The following is an 18,738-nucleotide window of genomic DNA, read 5'->3' on the forward strand; positions in this document are numbered from 1 at the left end:
GAATCTGTGCATCTTTAAGAATCGGGTGATTGATGGACTAGATAGTTCCTCAAGTTTAGTCTCTGATGCAAAAAAGCAACCCTAGTCAGGAAAACAGTATGTTCATTGCTGTCTGTGGTCGGGGCATCCAGGCTTTAAATGCGGAGTTTAGGAGATGTATTTTTGAAAGAAGAGCGTGTGTTCAATACTCTGTTTTCCAGAAAGCTTTCCTTGGTAATATTTTCATATATATTATTATTATATAACAATAAAATGAAGTTCTTCCTACACAAATGCTCAGTGATCGTTTTGTCATTAAGAGCATGAGAGGTTGTGAGAAAATGCCGACAGTTGGATTTGAACTGTCTGTTAAGTGCAGATATGAGGCAAATATTATTCCCCTCTGTTTAAAAAAAAATAATTGTTTCTTCTCCCATTAGACATAAGACATAGTTACATATGTGATGCGTTCCTGTATTACTCAAATATCTTACATGCTGAAATTGATTTTCAAGTACAGCTATCTCCAATGTTTATTTTATTGGGTTCTTTTAAAATGTAGCTCCAAAACTGTTAACTATTATATTTGGGTTTTGTGTTTTCTCTTTTTTTCAGACCGATCTTGATTATGTTAACAGTGTTGTTGCAAGCCTGGAAAAAGAGTAAGTTGTGGTTTTAATGGGGGATTTCTTAGCTTATTGGTGGCTTTGCTTTTTGGTTTTTCCTAAATCAGGTTGTGATAAGTAATAAAAAGTATTCTGGAAATACGAGATCGTGCATTTTTGTTTCTTGGGGGTTTGGACTTTCAAACAAAAAAGTAATAGATGGCAAATTAAGGGGCAGTGGTTCAGTCGGTTAAAATGTAAGATAATAAATGGGATTAAATTATTTGGTGTCACATAAACAGATGGTATTGTTTTAACATGAATGGAAATTTGTGATATCTGTGCTTGGGTGTTGTATCTCATATATTCAAAGAGAACTATAGAAAAAAAATCACTAGGTTCTGAAAAAGAAAGGCAAAAGAAGTGTTTAGAATCTAGTTGGAATTCTGATTATTGGGTAAGAGGCCGTACTGCTCTGAAGAAGATGCTAGGGAAAACAATACTTTTTTGTATCTACTTTTATTTTACATGCTTTGTTTGAGTAAGTCATTGTAACCAGACAGAATAAATGTACCAACAGAAAGCAAGCAGGATACAGAACTCAGAATCTCTCATAGGACTTTAGGATGTTTCTATTGACAGGTTTTCTACAGAGATCAATTCTGGCTTGGTGGAAGTAATAGCTCCTCCTGCATCGTACTATCCCGACTTGACAAACTTGAAAGAGACATTTGGAGATTCAAAAGAGAGAGTGAGGTTAGTTTATTCCCCCAGATCTTTTCCCATCTCCTCCCACACCCACACTTTTGTTGTTTATGAAATGGCAAGTGGGATGTGAATTCTTGAAATGTTTTCTTACTGTAATTCTTTAAAGTGTGGGGATGCTAAAAGTGCTCTGTGAATCCCTCTCATTCCTATCTGCATGCTCTTCTGTGCATGATCAGTACCTAATGATACGCTTGGTTGAATTAATTTAGCATTAAATTTTGGGTGGAGAACTGAGACTTGATATACTTTTTTCCTGTAAGTAGACTTTTTTGTTTACTGTTTTTCATCCTGAAATAGTGTAAAATACAGTAATTCCTGTTGAATTACCATTTAAAATGCACATGTGTTTTTAGTGAAATGTCAAGTAGTTTTCACAAAATCAGATTCAAGCTAAACCAGTTTCATGTCTGAGTTAAAGCGTAAGGCAAAAGCTGTGTTCCTTTTTCAGACAGAGGATTTCCTGAGAGAACAATGCCAAAAGCAGCTGTCCTAACATTTCACTAATATGTGTCATTCTTCATAGTGAGATTTACTTTGCATTGCCAGCATGTATTGAAATTATTTTTTTTTCATAATCCTTAAGCTTTTAATTTAATTTCAGATGGAGAACAAAACAAAACTTGGACTATTGTTTTCTTATGATGTATGCCCAGAAAAAGGGGGTTTATTACATTCAGGTAAATATCTCTTTCTTTGTTTTGAGGCAAGTCTTCAAATGAGTCTCCAGAAATTGTGCTATTGGACACATCAGAAGGACTTACACAGAACAGCGATAACTTAATTCCATAGTTGAAGGAGGGCATTAAGTATGGAGGTTATGGTATATGAGGAAGTAACTTGTGGAGGACACTGTCTCTGAAGTAGAAAATAATTTGTCCTGTGTGACTTATTTTATCTTAAGATGCTTAGTAAAAAAGTGAAGGAATGCAGAGAGCTTTACTGTTTTTTCCTTGTCCCTCAATGAGTTACAGTTGAGTCACCTAGGCAAAAAACACCAGCAGAGTTTTGAGTGGAAATTGAGATAAAATCCATTTTTACTTTCTTTTGAGGGCAAGTGCAGCATCACTTTAATATGACTGTTGTATATATATGTTTTCAATGTGTTACTAGACTTGTTTTCTTTTTCTTTTTTAAAGAGGTTTTCAAGAACAGAGTTAAGCAATTCTTCTTAAATTTAATTTAGCTCAGAATTGTTCCTATCCTGTCGTGCTGCTTTGAAGTAGAAGCCTTACCTACAAGTACTGCAGATCTAGTTGAGTAACTGTGCTTATGGTCTTTATTTAGATTTTGGGACTGTGTCCTTTGGATATAAAGCCCCACTCATCTCATCTAGTTTTTACAAAGCTATGCTGACTGCACTATCAGAGCTGTTGGAGACAGCTTTCTGGGAAGCTGCACAGGCAATGACATGAGACAGTCTTTTGGAAACTAGGCAGTCACACAAAAGCTATGCTTACTGCTCTATCAGAGCTGTTGGAGACTCAGCTTTCTGGGAAGCTGCACAGGCAATGACATGAGACAGTCTTTTGGAAACTAGGCAGTCACACAAATATTAGTGCCAGCACAAGGGGGAGAACATGAATGCACTGGGAGAAAGGACAGGAGAAGCAGGATCCTTAAAGCAGTGGCCTGCACTTACTATGAATTAAAGGGATTGTAACACCCTGTCTTGGCAGTTCTGCCCAGACTAGATGATCAGTTTGGACTAAGCACCTCTTCTTCTGTTGGACAGCTAAAGCCAGGTGAAATGAATCCCACCTCTGTAGACAACGTGTCTCTTAGTCTCTTGTCTCAGGGGAGAAATTCTTTCAGTGCTGTTAGGTACGTGAGTAGAGAGTGTCACGTTGACATACAAATAATACAGATGTTCTATTTGTCCTACTGATGATGTCACTAACGTTATTTCATGGATGATTTTTCTCTGAAGAGGGAAGCTGGAAAAGCAGTGTTCTGAAGTAACAATTTGTGAATTCTTGCTACAGAAACATTCTGTATTAGTTCTCCACAAATAGACAAACTGTGATCCTTACAATAGTTATTCTTGGCTATAGCATCTGGGTTTTCTAGCAGCACTTCCATTAGAAATATATGGCTGTGTTAGCAATATATTATAAATCAGTATTTCCTAGCTGTACGTTTTCCTTTTGCTTTGCTGGTGCTTTTTTTAACGTTGATATCACTGCCACCTTCCTCTAGCTTGAAGATGACATCGTTGTCAAGCAGAATTATTTCAGCACGATAAAAAATTTTGCGCTTCAGCTCGCTTCTGAAGATTGGATGATTCTAGAATTTTCTCAGCTGGGTTTCATTGGTAAGAAGATGTTCACTTTAGTAATTCGAAAGAGCACATTCATCCTCAGACTCTGTGAATTAATAATGATCTGACTTCAAAGCTTTCTTCTTTCTACTGGAAATAGACCAAGAAGTAGAAATTTACTGGCTTTTTTAGGAACTCTGGTTTAACTCATGGGTTTTGTTTTGGTTTGATTTTTTTCCAGTTGTTCCGTATACTTTTGTATGACTGAGGCAAACTCAAACTGTTGGAAAAGAGGCCATTTTTATAACCAAAAGTTAATTAATTTATAAAAATAAGAACAGTCAATCTGCATGGAATGACTTATTTTTAATTTAGCTGCCATTAAAACAAAAACGTCATTAAAACGCAAGTGACTGAAGTAAAAGAAAAAAACATGAAAACTAACTCCACCTAAACCAATTTCATTGGTGTTTGTGCCAAAATTTCCAAGAATCAGCAGGTATCAGTTTGTCTTGGTTGCCAAGCTTGTTCTATCTCCCCCTTTCTACTCCATCAAAGAGAATTTATGACCATCTGCTCCTTCCTAGGTGTAGTTAGAGTCTATCTGTTATTTGCAATGAACAATAGTGAGAGAAGCTAATGCAGCATCTCGGGCTGTTGTGGATTGACTACCAGGGTGCTGTTGAAATTACTTTATGGTTCTTTGCTCTTACACTAATATGTTTTTATTGAGAGGTACTCGACTTAACAGAAAAGCAATGAAAGGGAAGTTTTGAAGGGATTTTACAAATCAGAAGGTTATTTCATTGCTGTGGTGATGTGTCATGATCTCTTTAAAAGCACTAAGCTTGAGATCTGTGAGGAAAAATCAAAAGCTAAGTCAGGCTGTGGAGATTACTGTATGTAGTCAACACAAACAATTCCAATGCAGAGGCTGTAAGTTGAGCTTAGAACAGGAAGAAAATCCTGCTTGTAACAGATAAAGTGCAGTCCTGAGTTCTCGGTTGTTCTCTTGAAAATTCTTGTTGTTCTCTTGTTTTTACTTTGGATCTACTTTCCAGAGAATGGCTTCATTTTGAGCTCAGTGACCCATAATGGTAGCACTGAGAACTGTTGGGAGTGTGTGAACGGCGAGTACTATCCTGTTTCCAGCCATTGCTCAGGCAATAGTTCCCTGACTTTCAGGGTCTCAGAGATTCACTGAGTAGAAAGGAAAACAGTAGTTATCTCCTAAACACACTATGTTAGGGTACAAAATGGTACTTTGTACATTTGCCTGTCAGTCTAACTGACAGAAACAACAGAGAGGAGGAGAGGAAATGGGCAGAGGGAAGTCTCCTTATCTGTTGGGCCACCACATAACCGATCTGGTTGCCTTGGGCTACCAACAGAGATGTGCTGTTGCTGAAATAGTTATGGGACTGATTTTGTGGCCTTAGAGGTGGAAGGGAGAAACAGGAAACGGAGCTGCCTATAATGGAGAAATAAGCATTTAAATAATGTACTGAGCTTTTGCCCTAAATAGACTTGTCTCTTCTGTTGGGAAGCCCCTTGCAACTCTCTCTGATTCTGTGGCTGCAGAGACTGGTTGAATACCAGCATCTGATTAGGCGTTGTTTCTTCTTTTGAAGAGTTAAACTGAAATTGTGGGCTTAGTTGGGGTTAGAGTTTTAACTCCAGTCCTGATTGTACCTTAAATGTAAATTCTGTATGAAGTTCCTGGGCTACAGAAGTAATTTGCATTCATTCTACATGTGCTTACTTTAGTAGTAGAGCATACTCGCTTACAAATTGCAGTTTTCTAAGACTGACGTGTCAAAATGGGTGTAAAACCAACTTACAGTTTAGGACATGCAGCGTCTACCCCATGCAGATGTATTTCAGATCACTTACTATTTGTGTATTTCACTCCCCTTTCTGTTGTCAGTACTGCTATAGAGAGCACAATGTTGATGCCAGAAGGGGTAGGTAGATAGTTCTTAATACTGAGATTTGGCTTAATCACCTGCGTAACTGTTTAGAAATATTTTAGAGTTGTTTTTCTATACTGTCTATATACTTTTTTCAGTGTAGGCTCTGAAAATAGTTGTAGTTAAATTTAGTTGTTAGCTCCTGCTGCTTGCATCCGTGTTCTATGTTCCTTGTGTCATATTTGCTTGCCTCCTTTTAATTAGATGATATCAGTAGAATTTAAGATGCATTTAGCTATGGCTGCACATCTTAATGTTACTTTTCTACCTCGAAAATTGAATTAGATTTTTGTTCTCCCAATTTAGCTACTTATCCTGCTTTTAAGTTTTGAGAGAAAAATTTATATTCATGAAAGTGACTAAAACTTCTGACTTTGAGACACATTGATGTGCTGTAACCACATATTGCATAGAAATTTTATGCAAGTAATGTAGATTTGCCTCATCTCTGCTATCCCTTTATGGATCTTGATGCAAACTGATGCTACGGTAATTTGGTAATGTGGATAGCTATGGAGAAGAGCAAAAGTAGTTGTTTGTAAATGGGGATGAGTTTTATGTGTAGATGTCTAAGAGAGAAAGTAGAGCACTGAATTGCCTAGATGCTACTGATTTAGAAATAGTCTCTAAAGACATGTGGCTGATTTGCTGTAAGCTATTGGAAACCTTGATCAGCTTGCAAGTTTGCTAGGTAAAAATGTTTTTTGTCATAGTGTATTTCTGAACTGAAAATCTAATTTATGCAAGTACTCCATGAGGAAGTGGCAAATGCAGCTATTTAGGCTGACAGCAGGATTATAGAATTCTGTCACCTCTGCCACAGAGCAGAACTTGCTACCTTTGGGGTTTTTTTTTGATACTGAAAGCATAGTCTTAAATGCTGTCAAGTATCTAATAAATAATGGGTGAGATGTATGCTGTTTCCCGAAGGAGCTCTGTGGAAGGAGATGCATCTTTTCCTCTTCTGGATTCTGGTTTGAACTGCGGTCCCTGACCTAACATAGGAAAGTCCTGCTAGCTTTTTCTGAGAAATATTGAGTTGTCTTCCAACTGCCTGTGAGATGAAGTGTTTTCCAGAGGATCTGCAATAGTCTGCGCTGTGGCTATAATGCCAGCTGTTGCAAACTTTTCATGTAACCATCTGAAATCAACCTTTTGATTGTCTTATATGATTCCTCTGAATCTTACTGTGCTCTGATGTTTTAAGGCCTGTTCTGATTATTTTAAGTTGTTCTGATTACAGTTTTGCTCAAACGGTCCACATAGTTGGAAGTTTGGGGAAGAGTAGATAAAGTCAAATATTTGAGATTTAAATAACTTCAAAGAGGTTCTGGTTTTAATGCCAGTAATTTGCATATCATTAACAGGGAAAGCATTGAAAGACTTCAGCTATAGTTAGAATATGTGCTTGCAGATATGAAATTGTTGGTGGTGTAGACTGAATACATTCAGTTCTGCTTATGTGGAAGAATGAAAATGAATGATTTAGATATTTGCAGTTCAGAGAATTGTAAAAACCAAAGTTTTTCATTTTTTGTGTGTCTTGTACTTGCCAACAAAATACTGAGGGGGCCAGAATAGTTCACTAAGGATAGCATTTAAATGGACTGAAAATCGGATAGAAGTCTTGACAGGGCACAATAAATAGAAGAATGTGTTCCACAATATTTTTTTTTCCAGTCCTGGCTTTCACTTTGTACTGTTGAACCCTTCCATGGTGCTGGGCAGTGTAATGTAGAGAGGCCAGTTGGGTCTGAAGATGCTAGTGCAGGTACAGCCAGCTGATGCTTACCTAGCGTATTCTGATGAGTTGCAGTTGGATGTATGTTTGTGTTTGGTTTTTTTTTTTCCCTGGTGCATCCTGTGATATCACGATGTTAACTAGATTATTTCCCGAGTCAGAGGTGGTTGACTACATGGTTGACAGTAGTATGCCAATCTAGGTCTAAAGGAGAGTGCCTCTGGGCCTAGACAAGTTTGCCATATGGAAGTAAATAATTTGTTTGTTGATATCCTGTTTGTATTTTAGGTAAAATTAGGATAACTTAAATTAGGGAAAAGTGTAAATTCCTACTCTTACCTTCAGTCTTGTACTCTGCTTATTTAATTGTAGGTAAGGAATCCTGTACCTTAATGTTCAGGTTTTAAGTGACATGGTCAGTGAGTGTCTTTTCACCATAGGTGATAACTGAAGACTGTAATCCTTGTGCTCTTCAGAAGGTGAGCTAGTCAAAGGAAAAAATGTACAGTGTGATTCTGTTGCTCTGTCCTCGGGTAGAAAAAGAAAAGGATTCCAGAGCAACGTGACTGTGTATACCTCGTGGGAGAGGATAAACTGTCTCTTCAGTCAGTCTGCGTCCTTTGGGTTTGGAGTAATAACGTGGGGATGTTTTTGTCTTTTGAGTCGCATGGTATTGTGCATCTCTCAGACACCATGTGGAGAGGTCCGCTTCCTATGGGAGCAGGTGTGACTGACAGACTACCTCAGCAAATATCTAGAAATGATGGTTTCAGTCCCATAAACATCCCATAAACATCTGATTAGTCCCATTTGTCATCTGGTGTTAGGTTAGGATTTCTCTTTTTTTTTTTTTTTTCCTACTCCTGCCCTATGCTATTGAAAGCTGTAGGCAGAGATGAATCACCAGGAAAATTGGGAGCCCATTTAGTTGGAAGTGTGACAAGCTAAAAGAACTGTTATTCTGCATGAATATTTTACACAATATTGTACAAATCGTATGATTGTTTCCTACCCATTTTTAAATATTTACTTCCACAAATAATGTTAAACAATATGACAACAATATAGTGTGTAAATGGTAACAATGTACTAATAAGGAATCATAACATCTTTCGTATCTCTCTAAAGAAGAAAGCTTTGCAGCTCCGTAGTTTAGTAGGAGCTTCAAATTTTAATACTAATAAGGAATCATAACATCTTTCATATGTCTCTAAAGAAGAAATCTTTGCAGTTGTCCGTAGTTTAGTAGGAGCTTCAAATTTTAGTTACAGAGTATTTTTAAGTGGAGATGCTTATTTGAGGACCTCACTGCAACAAGCACTTACAAGTGATGTCAATGCTTTTGCTTTATAAACAGCCAAATTAAAGGTTTCTGTGAGGGATAACTTTGATTTAGCAATGTCAGGTCAGTTAATGTCATACCACATTTACTTCTGCACCCCGCTGTGTGAATGGTTTGCTCTGTGAATATGGCATCATTCCAACAGAGGAAATAATTGGGACTTTTTTCAGGTACTTCTTCCATATTTATTGTACTTCATGATAATGTAGCCTTGCTCAGACCTCTCCAAACTCATCTCAGAATTCCAAAATAAGTGTTATTTCATTGGCTATATTCTTACCCAATTTCATACAAGTCCTAAGGGAGTGAGATTGTATCAGACCTGTTTTCTGGAAAGGATGAGGCCCTTTAGGTGGTCTCCTGAGTATGTATTCTCTTTTTGAGAAAATAAAGGATCTTACAATTCAAGATCCTGGCGTTCTCAAAGCAAATCTCCATATGGAAGAGTCGGATACCTGGCATTATCAGAGCACACAAAGCAGGGCCCCTGCAGCTTTGCTGCTTTCCCTTAAAAATACCCTTTTTGCTAATATATGTAAGCTAACAACCTGGCATTCTATATCTGCTCTGAGATATTGTTTAATGTGCCAGGCTCAGTCACCTGTTCCACTAGAGAGATTTTCGGTCCCTGTTACGACAGGAATTTGAACTCCCATCTCCTTGTTTTTTTTTTCTGCTGCCTTGCGATAATCTTTTATGAATTACAGACCTCAGTGAACCTCAGAAAAAGAGAAGTAACTAAATTATCTGTCTCTGAGTGATAGTCCACATGTACATTCACAGTGGAGATATATGTTCCTAATCATTTAAGGCTAGATAACTTTTTACCTTTTGTGTAGTAAGACTTATATATCCTCTCTTCTGTTTGTATAGATGTGAACATCCTCCTTAATGGCTAAGTAAGGTAGACTGCTTGCACCATTTCTTCATTTCCACTCAGCCAGCTGCTCAAGTGGAGTGCTGTACTGCTGACAGTTTTAAACTTTATACAAAATGTTGTTCCCTATTTGTTTGTCATCCAGACTAGCCTATACAGCTCCTTCGTGGCCTTTCCAAAGAATTTTGTACTCTTGTAGATGAGAACCAAATCCCATTTTCTGATGAGTGTGGGAAGTGTTTTTCTACCTCAGAGAGAAACTGTTCTTAATGTCTACTCCAGCTGTTTTTCCTAAATGTAGAAGGAGAAAATATTAGGACCTCTACCAGTTGTGGAACTTGTTATTTAAAAAGCCTTTGAAGGCCTCGTAGATTCACATGGCTAGGTGCTGTGTGTTAGTGAGTTGTACAGAACTCCCAAGTGTGGACAGGCAGGAGGTTTGCATTGGAGAAGAGCTTCTGTTGGACCCTGATCCATTAATGCACACGTGCCCCAAGAGCCCACGCCTGTCTAAGTCAGCACTGCCCACGTCTCGGCACCATCTGCAGAACTGAATCACTTCAGCCGGTGTCCTCCGAAGACATTTGTTGTCATGTAATGTCTTTCTCCTTTGCCTCCTCCATTGTAGCCTAGCAAAGCAGAGGCAGACTTCATCTGCAAACCTGATGATGTTTTCTAAATCTACCCTCAAATCTGGAATGGCCTTTGGGAGTTTAGTTGGCACTCAGGCCCAGGTATAAGCACTTGTCAGTCTGTCTTTATCCTTGGACTGCCCCGCTCCCAGTTACGTGTTGCTCCTGGTAGCAGTGTGTGCTGGTTTGGGCTGGGGTACAGTTAATTTTCTTCCGGGTAGCTGGTGTGGGGCTGTGCTTTGGATTTGTGCTGAAAACAGTGTTGATAACAGAGGGATGTTTTAGCTACTGCTGAGCAGGGCTTACCCAGCCCCAAGGCCTTTTCTGCCTCTCACCTCACCCCACCAGTGAGGAGGCTGGGGGGGCACAAGGAGTTGGGAGGGGACACAGCCGGGACAGCTGACCCCAATGACCCAAGGGATATCCCACACCATATGGCATCATGCTCAGCATGTAAAGTGGAGGGAAGTCAAGGGAATGGGGGACATTCAGAGTAATGGCATTTGCCTTCCCAAGTAACCGTTAGGCGTGATGAAGCCCTGCTTTCCTGAGATGACTGAACACCAGCCTGCCCATGGGACGTGGGGAATGAATTCCTTGTTTTGGTTTGGTTGCATGGACGGCTTTTGCTTTACCTATCAAACTGTCTTTATCTCAACCCGCGAATATTACCTTTCTGATTCTCTCCCCCATATCAATGCAGGGGGGAGTGAGCAGGAGGCTGGATGGGGCTTTGGTGCGGGCTGGGGTTAAACCTTGACACAACATCTTCATACAAGGCACTTTTCTTAAGTGCTGCATTCAGTTTAACAAAATAGCCCAGTGTATTGGCCACCTTTCTCTTCAGACACCTGTACTAGCAGTGAAGTGTATTCCCCAACCTCATAAATAATTGTTCTTGTTGACAGAAAATAAACTTTCTTCATCAACAGTAATTTTCCTTCTTTTGCCAAGGCCTCTGTTAAACCTCACAGTTTGCAGGGTTCCCCGGAATCCTGTAGCGCAGTGCCACCCAGAAGCCCATCTGTACTTGGCCAAGCGGTATGCTGGCTTGGAAGCCCCAAAGTCGTGGCAATACTTGGCAAAGAAGTTCTGCAGGTTTTGTTTGTGGGAGGCACTTAGACACTCTACTGGGCAGCTGACTGCTTGGAGTGTGGCTAGTTGGAAATGCCCTCGGTACGAGTTTGCTGATGGCCTATGCATTTCAGAAAAAAACTCCGGTTGCTGCTAGGCAATGTCTCTCTCTCTCTCTCTCTCAGTTGCATTGTCTCTGGTAATGTTCTAGTAGCTTCCTTCTTTCCCTTTGATTTTCTACACAGAAGGATCTGGAGTTAGTGGCAGGCATTGCCTCTCCACTTTTTGTACCTGCAGAAGCTGAAATTGTGTGACTGGGCAGGTAACACTTGCAACAGCTCCTTGTCTCACATGCTTGAAGCTTACATGTGGCATGGAGAGTGATAGACATGAATCCATAACTCTTCTTTCTCTATTTTTGCAGACTTACAATTTCTGTTCTTAAGGAGACTGTGTTGTAGTATACATTGAGTATTTTGATAGCACCAAGATATGAGTACTTACTTGAATAGTTATTCTATTTAGTTTTGCATAGCTAAAAGGTATGGAGCTTTTAATAACATTGAGATTTCAAGTTGTTCATTGCTAACTTTTCTTGTCTTGACACAAACTTCTATATTGTTTCACTGATTTCAAAAGACCATGTTATCTTTAAAATAACTCCAGTTATTCTTAATGTCGTCACAGGTAAAATGTTCCAGTCTCCAGATATCACTCTTATTGTAGAGTTCATATTTATGTTTTATAAGGAGAAACCTATTGATTGGCTCCTGGACCATATCCTCTGGGTGAAAGTGTGTAACCCTGAGAAAGATGCTGTAAGTTTCTTTTTATTATAAAGCTTCTAAAATGTTTTCATGATCGTGAATGAGTTGGTTTTGGTGAGCTGAGAGGCTGGCATACTGTGTATTACGGTTGCTGCATGTCCTGAAAGAGTCTTTCTTCCTACCAAGATTTTAATCTCAAAAAGAACTTTAGAGAGACAGTTCTGAGAGACATTTAAACTGTTATTGTTTCACATTTTGGAGGTGGATGCAGTAGGATGAAAAGCAAAAGTCTAGTTAGTTTCTGTGTGTAAGGGTCCTAAAATAAATGCATTCATGTCACCCTCACTAAGGCTCTGCAGAATGCCACTGCTTGGGTAGCAGTTATAGAGAAGGTTCCGAATGGGGAATAAACTTTGGATTTTGGTTCTCCATTTCTCAAGTAGCACCCTTGCTGAAAGACTAAGTAAACAGGTTCTGTGCAAGAACCTTGAACAGTGTTATATTTGCACAGCAGTCTTGGTAGATTCCTGGAATGAAAACAAGACCTGGATAAATAGGTCTGGGTTCTTGTTGAGTCTTTGGTTCATGTGACATCACATACTTGCAGTAAAAACTCAGCAACCTTGTGTTGGTTTTACTAATGTGACTTTTTTTTTTTTTAACCCTTCCTTTCCTCCCCCTCCCCACATTTCAGAAACATTGTGATCGACAGAAATCCAACCTACGGATACGCTTCAGGCCTTCTCTTTTCCAGCATGTTGGCCTGCACTCCTCTCTAGCAGGGAAGATCCAAAAACTCACAGTTAGTAGCTAAAATTTTTCCTTCCTTTCCGGAGCAGGCTGATTAAATGAAAAACTCTGTTGTCTTTGAAAAAACAGGCATTTTCTTGTTGTCTGGCATTTTCAAGTATGTTGTCTGTTACTCCAGTAGGAATGAAATCTGATTTAAACTGGTTATTACCAAATATAAGAAGTGCTAATCTCAGCTTATTTTTGTGGATTTTTGCTAGGCAATATTTTTTCTAGTTTTTTTACTTTAATGGCATGTTCATCTTATTAATCAGTACAAGATCTGATACACCCAAAAATGAGTAATGCGTTCATTTTCCATTTTATGCAAGTGTTTGTTTTAAGTGTAACCACTTGGGAAAAGAACATAATAAAACAGGTTATCTGACCAGAATGATATTTGTCTTTCTTTCAATTAGGATAAAGACTTCCTGAAACCATTACTGCATAAAATCCACGTGAATCCACCTGCAGAAGTTTCAACATCTTTAAAAGTCTACCAGGGGCATACACTAGAAAAAACCTACGTAGGGGAGGATTTTTTCTGGGCTGTCACACCAGTTGCTGGGGATTATATTCTATTTAAATTTGACAAGCCAGTCAATGTAGAAAGGTTAGTAATTATTTGCCTTTGGTCTCCTATCTAAAACTGCTTGTTCGCCAAGAATACTTGAAGGTAGAATTTGGGGCTCTCATTATAACCTAAAGTGAAATGACATAGGGTCTTTGGTGTTCTGCTGAAACTTTGAGCATTAGTGCCTTCCCTCTAATTCTTTTACTGCTGTAAATTTTGTCTTGCCCTTGCCAGTTCAAAAGCAGTGCTTCTCTGGCAGTTCATGAGAGAATTTAAAAGAAGCCAGTTTGATTCTATTTGTATTTGGTTGGTCTACTTCTAATTACAGAGTAATTGTACCGCACGGTGTGTGGTACAGTGTGTTGTGCCCTGCAGCCTCCGTCCCTTGATTGTCCAGATCAGAAATCTTGCTGGAGCATATCACGATGTCCCCAGACCTGAAATCTGGGAACTCTGAAGGGTAATGTTTTTTTAGATGTAGCTTTAGGGCTTGAAAAAAGTCACTGTGCTAAAACTCCAAGTTGACCTATTTAAAAAAATTAAAATAAAAAAAAGAAAGAGGAGAATGCCCTTGAAATACAAATATCCAGGATTTGTTAGAGGACTAAAGGTGACTTCTTTTTAGCTACTACTCAGATTAAATAAGGATAATAGTTTGTGCTTTAGAGTGTAGTCATCCTTTAGTTTTATTGAGACTTATTTGCTGCTTTGCTTTTTACTGTCTTACCAACAAAGTAGTCCAAGACTTATAAAATAAATTGTTTATTTAGTGTCTGTTTAAGTGTTGCTATGTTAGTGGATTCCTTTTCTCCTTTCTTCACATACCTTATGTGTTCTTTTGAGGCCAGTACCTATGGTCTGGTAGAGCAAAGTTTCTTTGGATCAATTTGACTGGATGCTTTTCTTGTGAAGCAGCCTTTTTTGCAGTCCTGAACTGAATCCAGTTAGTCAAGTTCTGTGCCTTGGTACGTAATCAAAGGCTAAGTCTTCACCTTGGCTTAGCACGACAGTGAGGATCAGTAGTTTCCTTGTTACTATGTTGTTCCAAACTAATCTGACCTATGAAACTCAAGTTTGTCATTTGAGATGTCAGATTACTCTTTCAGTTGATTGCTATGCTTGAAAAGACTTTCCCGGTTAGCTTTCCAAGATGCATGTGTTGAGGAATATGACGGCCATACCTCCTTGGATTAAAGGCAGAATCTTTTTTATCCTGTGCCAATAGTTCAAGACATACATATTTTTCAACTCAGACGTATGAATTCATTTCTTTTTGATCAAATTTTCCTTTTCAAAGTTACGAAGTAAACGTTGTCCAATTTGTGTGTTTGTTTTTGGTTGTTTTTAAAAAGAATTATATTCATCTACATTATGAATAGGGTAACTAAGCAGCAAATGTTGATCTTGGGTGGATTAGGATAAGTCAAGTCTACAATGGCAATTTTGGAAAGCATTGCTAGTTAAGTGTCATAGGTCAGCACTGTTATTTAAAAAATGGCATGCACAGGTCTGAAGAAAATATTTTTTGATATATATTACCTTAATGGTGAGGGCATTGGGGGAATGAGTAAGTACTAATTATCTGTGCAAAAAATGGGAAGATAGTGTTCATTATTGTGCCCTGGAAAATTGTAGCTAGGCCTCAGGTAGTTAGGTCTACCTACCGTGTTAAGAGTAGTCCCAGCAGTAGAGGATGACACAAATTTGTTGTTGTTATTTCTATTTATTGAAGAAATGCATTTTAGTCTTAGAAGAAGGGGAATATCTTGTATTCTGTTGCTTCCTCAAAGAAAGTCCAGCAATTAGAATGATACTGCCTGTTCAGACTTAATTACTACCTGTTCAGACTTAAGTTTAACATGGTTTGAGCTATCATTGTAAGCCATTTCAAAGTTTATTATTACTTTAACTTCTATTGCCACACTGTCCTCAAAAATGCAGTATTTTGCCTTTCTGAAGTCAGTGGCTGATTAGGGCTACAGATGTTGTAATTTCAAATTGTTGGGGAATTGGTTTTGTTTGTCTACTTAACTTCAACAGCAGCAGATTTTGGTAGGTGAAGGTTAAGTGGAGCAATGATGCTTCCTGATATTTCAAGGATGCTTGCTCAGGCAGTCAAAAATAAAACTGTGACTTGCAGGTTGAAACACAGAAAAGGGAAAATGGACTGAGCATTATGAAGACTTACCAGAGAGAAATATGATTGCGGGAATTAAGAGTAGAAAATACGCTTTTGAAAGCCATCTTGTGTTTATGAAGGGGTGCAACAGGTTTTTCCTTTTATTTTTTTTTTTAAGTAATAGGAAAGCTCTTTGAATTTGCAGAAAATGTTGTCCACCAAGACAGTTTGAGGTGTAGCTGCTTAATAACTCCCCTAATAAATTCCTGATAAACAAGTTTTTTAATGGAAATATTGACCACAACTCTGAATGAATGGCAGGTCTGTTACACTGTGACAGAGCACTAACTTGTTCCTATAGTTTATTTTTCCATGCCAAATGTTTTGCTGAACTGAATTTAAATTTTCTACTGAGTATCGCAGTTCAGTAATTAGCTTTCATTAAGTCTTTTAAATATTTCATTTTTGAGATCTGAGAATATTCTCAGGGATAACACTGACAAGGATCTCTGAATGGTTTTAAGTAAGAACTGAGCTCACTTTGCTGAGCAGAAAGTAACATTTGTGGCTATTTTGTGCAAGCCCTGGTTGACAGATCCCTGCTGAGTATTTAACAGTCAAATAGATGGTGCTTGTTCTGAACCACACCTGAAGAACAGGGATGTGTAAATGGAAATTGTCTAATGCTCATTTTAGTAACAGCTCTTGTACTGAACCTTTTTAGGTTTTTTCCCCGAGCAAAAGATCTCCAGCCACAACACTGAAGTCCCTTAATAGTAAGCTAGGATCTCATTCTTATTTTTGCAATAAGAAGATAAATACCTCTCTTTCAGTAGCGTATCCTTGGGAATGAAAGTAGATCCACTGACTAGAAACAGATTGCACAATGGAGTTGAAGGTGTGGTTTGGTCTTGGTTTGTTGTGTTTTGTTTGGTTGGGTTTTTTTAAATACATGGATAGACTGTTTTCTAAATGCTCAAAACAACCTACATTGTAAAGATAAGAAATACTGAATTTCTGTTCCTTTAGGTTGTTATATAATTATTGAAATCCACTTTGCTATTTTGGTATGTGTACTGTTGTTCCAAGCACACATTTAGTTATTAAAACTGACAATTATATTTAAGAGTTACTTTATGAAGCATACATTATTGCTACTTTAATGCTAGTACTGAATGCAAATTAATTTTCCTCGCTATAAATAACAGATTCAAGATACTTCTTTTCTTTACTAGTTACTCTTTTCCTTCAGAGATGTCAGTGAGGAATGTTGTACTGGAGCAGCTCATTCTGAAGAGCTTTTGCATTTAGGCATTGCTTTGTTTGAGGGTTTTTCTGTATGTAGGAAGCTCTGAAATATTGGTGGATGAGTAGTGAATCTTGAACAGAGGTAAGAAACTTTGGATGTGGTCCTCATTTAAAAAACAAAACAAAACAAAAAAACAACAAAAAAAAAACAAAACCAAAAAAACCCTAAAACAAAACACCCTAAAACACATCCCAGAAAGGCGTTCTGTTGCAGCACTTAAGAAGTGCTGTGTCCATCATCATCACAACCATCTCTTTTTTTGACTGCCTGAGTTTGAGTCCTCCTTGTACATGTGATTGACACAAATCAGATGCTGTTTTCAAAGAACATGTGCACTATTTACATTGAGGAGCCCTTGGAAGCGCATAACCTATGACTGTTTTAATTAGATTGTTTACGCTTGTCAGCTTTTCTGCAATAGGAATTTAGAATGGATATTTATAAAAAGGGCTTCAGGTTTGTTTCAGTATAAATTGCTTTCAAATGCTGATCTTTATTTAAAAAAAAAAGCTGCAAGAAAAGACAAGGATGTATTTTATACTGTGGAAAGGGGAAAAAAAACCTACAGAAAACTAAAACCCACCGCAACTTCACTAGTGTATATATATATATATACACATATATATATATACACACACACATACCATGCCACAAGACAGAGAGCAAAGGGATTGGAAACAGCGATAGAAATGTGGAGAAAAACAGAGAAGAGGAGGTTGACGAGAGCGAATATGCTTGTTTTTTGGTTTTGTGTTGTGTGTGTTGTTTTTTTTTTTTTTTTTCTTCCAACCATAGCACTGCTTTTAACTGTGTAGTTGCTCCATGGTTGTGTTCTTCTTTTAGCAAGTTATTGGGTAGTCATCCTAATGTGACGTTGATTATTAATAAAGTGATATTATGAGGTAGAACTTGCTGACTGGAATTTCAGCTTTAAACTGAAATCTTAATACTTTGACAAACCAGTTTGTAGATTACATTTAGTACTTTGTGTTCTGATATTGGCATAGACACTGGATGTGCAGTATTTGAGACTTCTCACCTTATTTTCCATATTGTTGAACCTGGAATTCCAGGGAACGTGTGATGTTAACCTCACATATATTTCCCCTGGTGTCTTCTCACAACACAGAATTCCCACGCATGCAAGAAATATATATTTGACTATTTAAGCTAGAAAATCAGTGTATTGAGTGTGAAGAGTATCTTGTTGGGCTCCTGGTAACTAAACATATAGATTGCTTTGTTTGCGTTGAAATTACTGTGACAGTGCTGAAAAATACCTGCGTAAAAAGTGACAGTTGCTTGCCTGTTATTACTGCCACTTCATTGTAAAGGAAAATAAATGCAGCTTTCAAAACAGGCTCTCTAGCAGTGAAAACTTGTAAGAATTTATTGTTTCTTTAAACTACAACAAAGTTACCAAAAAAAAAGTGTCATAGAAGTTGATCATGTATGTATCTAAAATGTAGTTCATTAGTCATCCTATGGGATGCAAGTCCTCCTGTGAATAGAGATCAAATGCAACATCAAATGCATTACAAAAAAAAAAAAAAAAGACTTTCTAACAGCTCTCCAAACTGGCAGGGAAGTGAAACTTTCTCATAATTTGCTTTTGTGGTAACAACCCCTTAAAACCTAGGGAACTGCAAAATTGTTTGGGTTTTAGATCAGTAGAGCAGTAACTCGACTGATGTATCAGCTGTTCTTTGTTCATTATTGCTGTTCAGTGTAGAAAGTCTTCAGCACAATACAATGCATTCAAACTTTCTTGGGCAACTCTAGCTGAAGAACCACATATGTGCACACGCACAGTGTATGATTTAGCAATAATCTTTGTTCTGATTCTAAAGATATAATACAGGCTATTCAAGTTTAATGGCATCTTCATTTTATTAAACTTTAATGGTGGTGTCAGTTGATAGGAAATACTTGAAA

General features: G+C 37.9%; 1 protein-coding gene across 1 annotated transcript in view; it reads left to right on the forward strand.

Moving 5' to 3' along the window:
* Positions 1-594: 594 nt before the first annotated feature.
* The window catches only part of MGAT4A (mannosyl (alpha-1,3-)-glycoprotein beta-1,4-N-acetylglucosaminyltransferase, isozyme A), a gene marked incomplete at its 5' end in the record, with an annotated part of 29,701 nt that continues 11,557 nt past the window's right edge, over positions 595-18,738 (forward strand). Inside the window, 7 exons of the mRNA XM_009695910.1 lie at positions 595-641; positions 1,227-1,340; positions 1,954-2,029; positions 3,549-3,663; positions 11,933-12,063; positions 12,707-12,814; positions 13,221-13,414. Of these exons, the coding sequence (XP_009694212.1) occupies positions 595-641; positions 1,227-1,340; positions 1,954-2,029; positions 3,549-3,663; positions 11,933-12,063; positions 12,707-12,814; positions 13,221-13,414 (785 nt within the window). The remainder of the gene's footprint in view (positions 642-1,226; positions 1,341-1,953; positions 2,030-3,548; positions 3,664-11,932; positions 12,064-12,706; positions 12,815-13,220; positions 13,415-18,738) is intronic.

Source organism: Cariama cristata, unplaced genomic scaffold (assembly GCF_000690535.1).
Source record: "Cariama cristata isolate BGI_N322 unplaced genomic scaffold, ASM69053v1 scaffold3430, whole genome shotgun sequence".
NCBI lineage: Eukaryota > Metazoa > Chordata > Aves > Cariamiformes > Cariamidae > Cariama > Cariama cristata.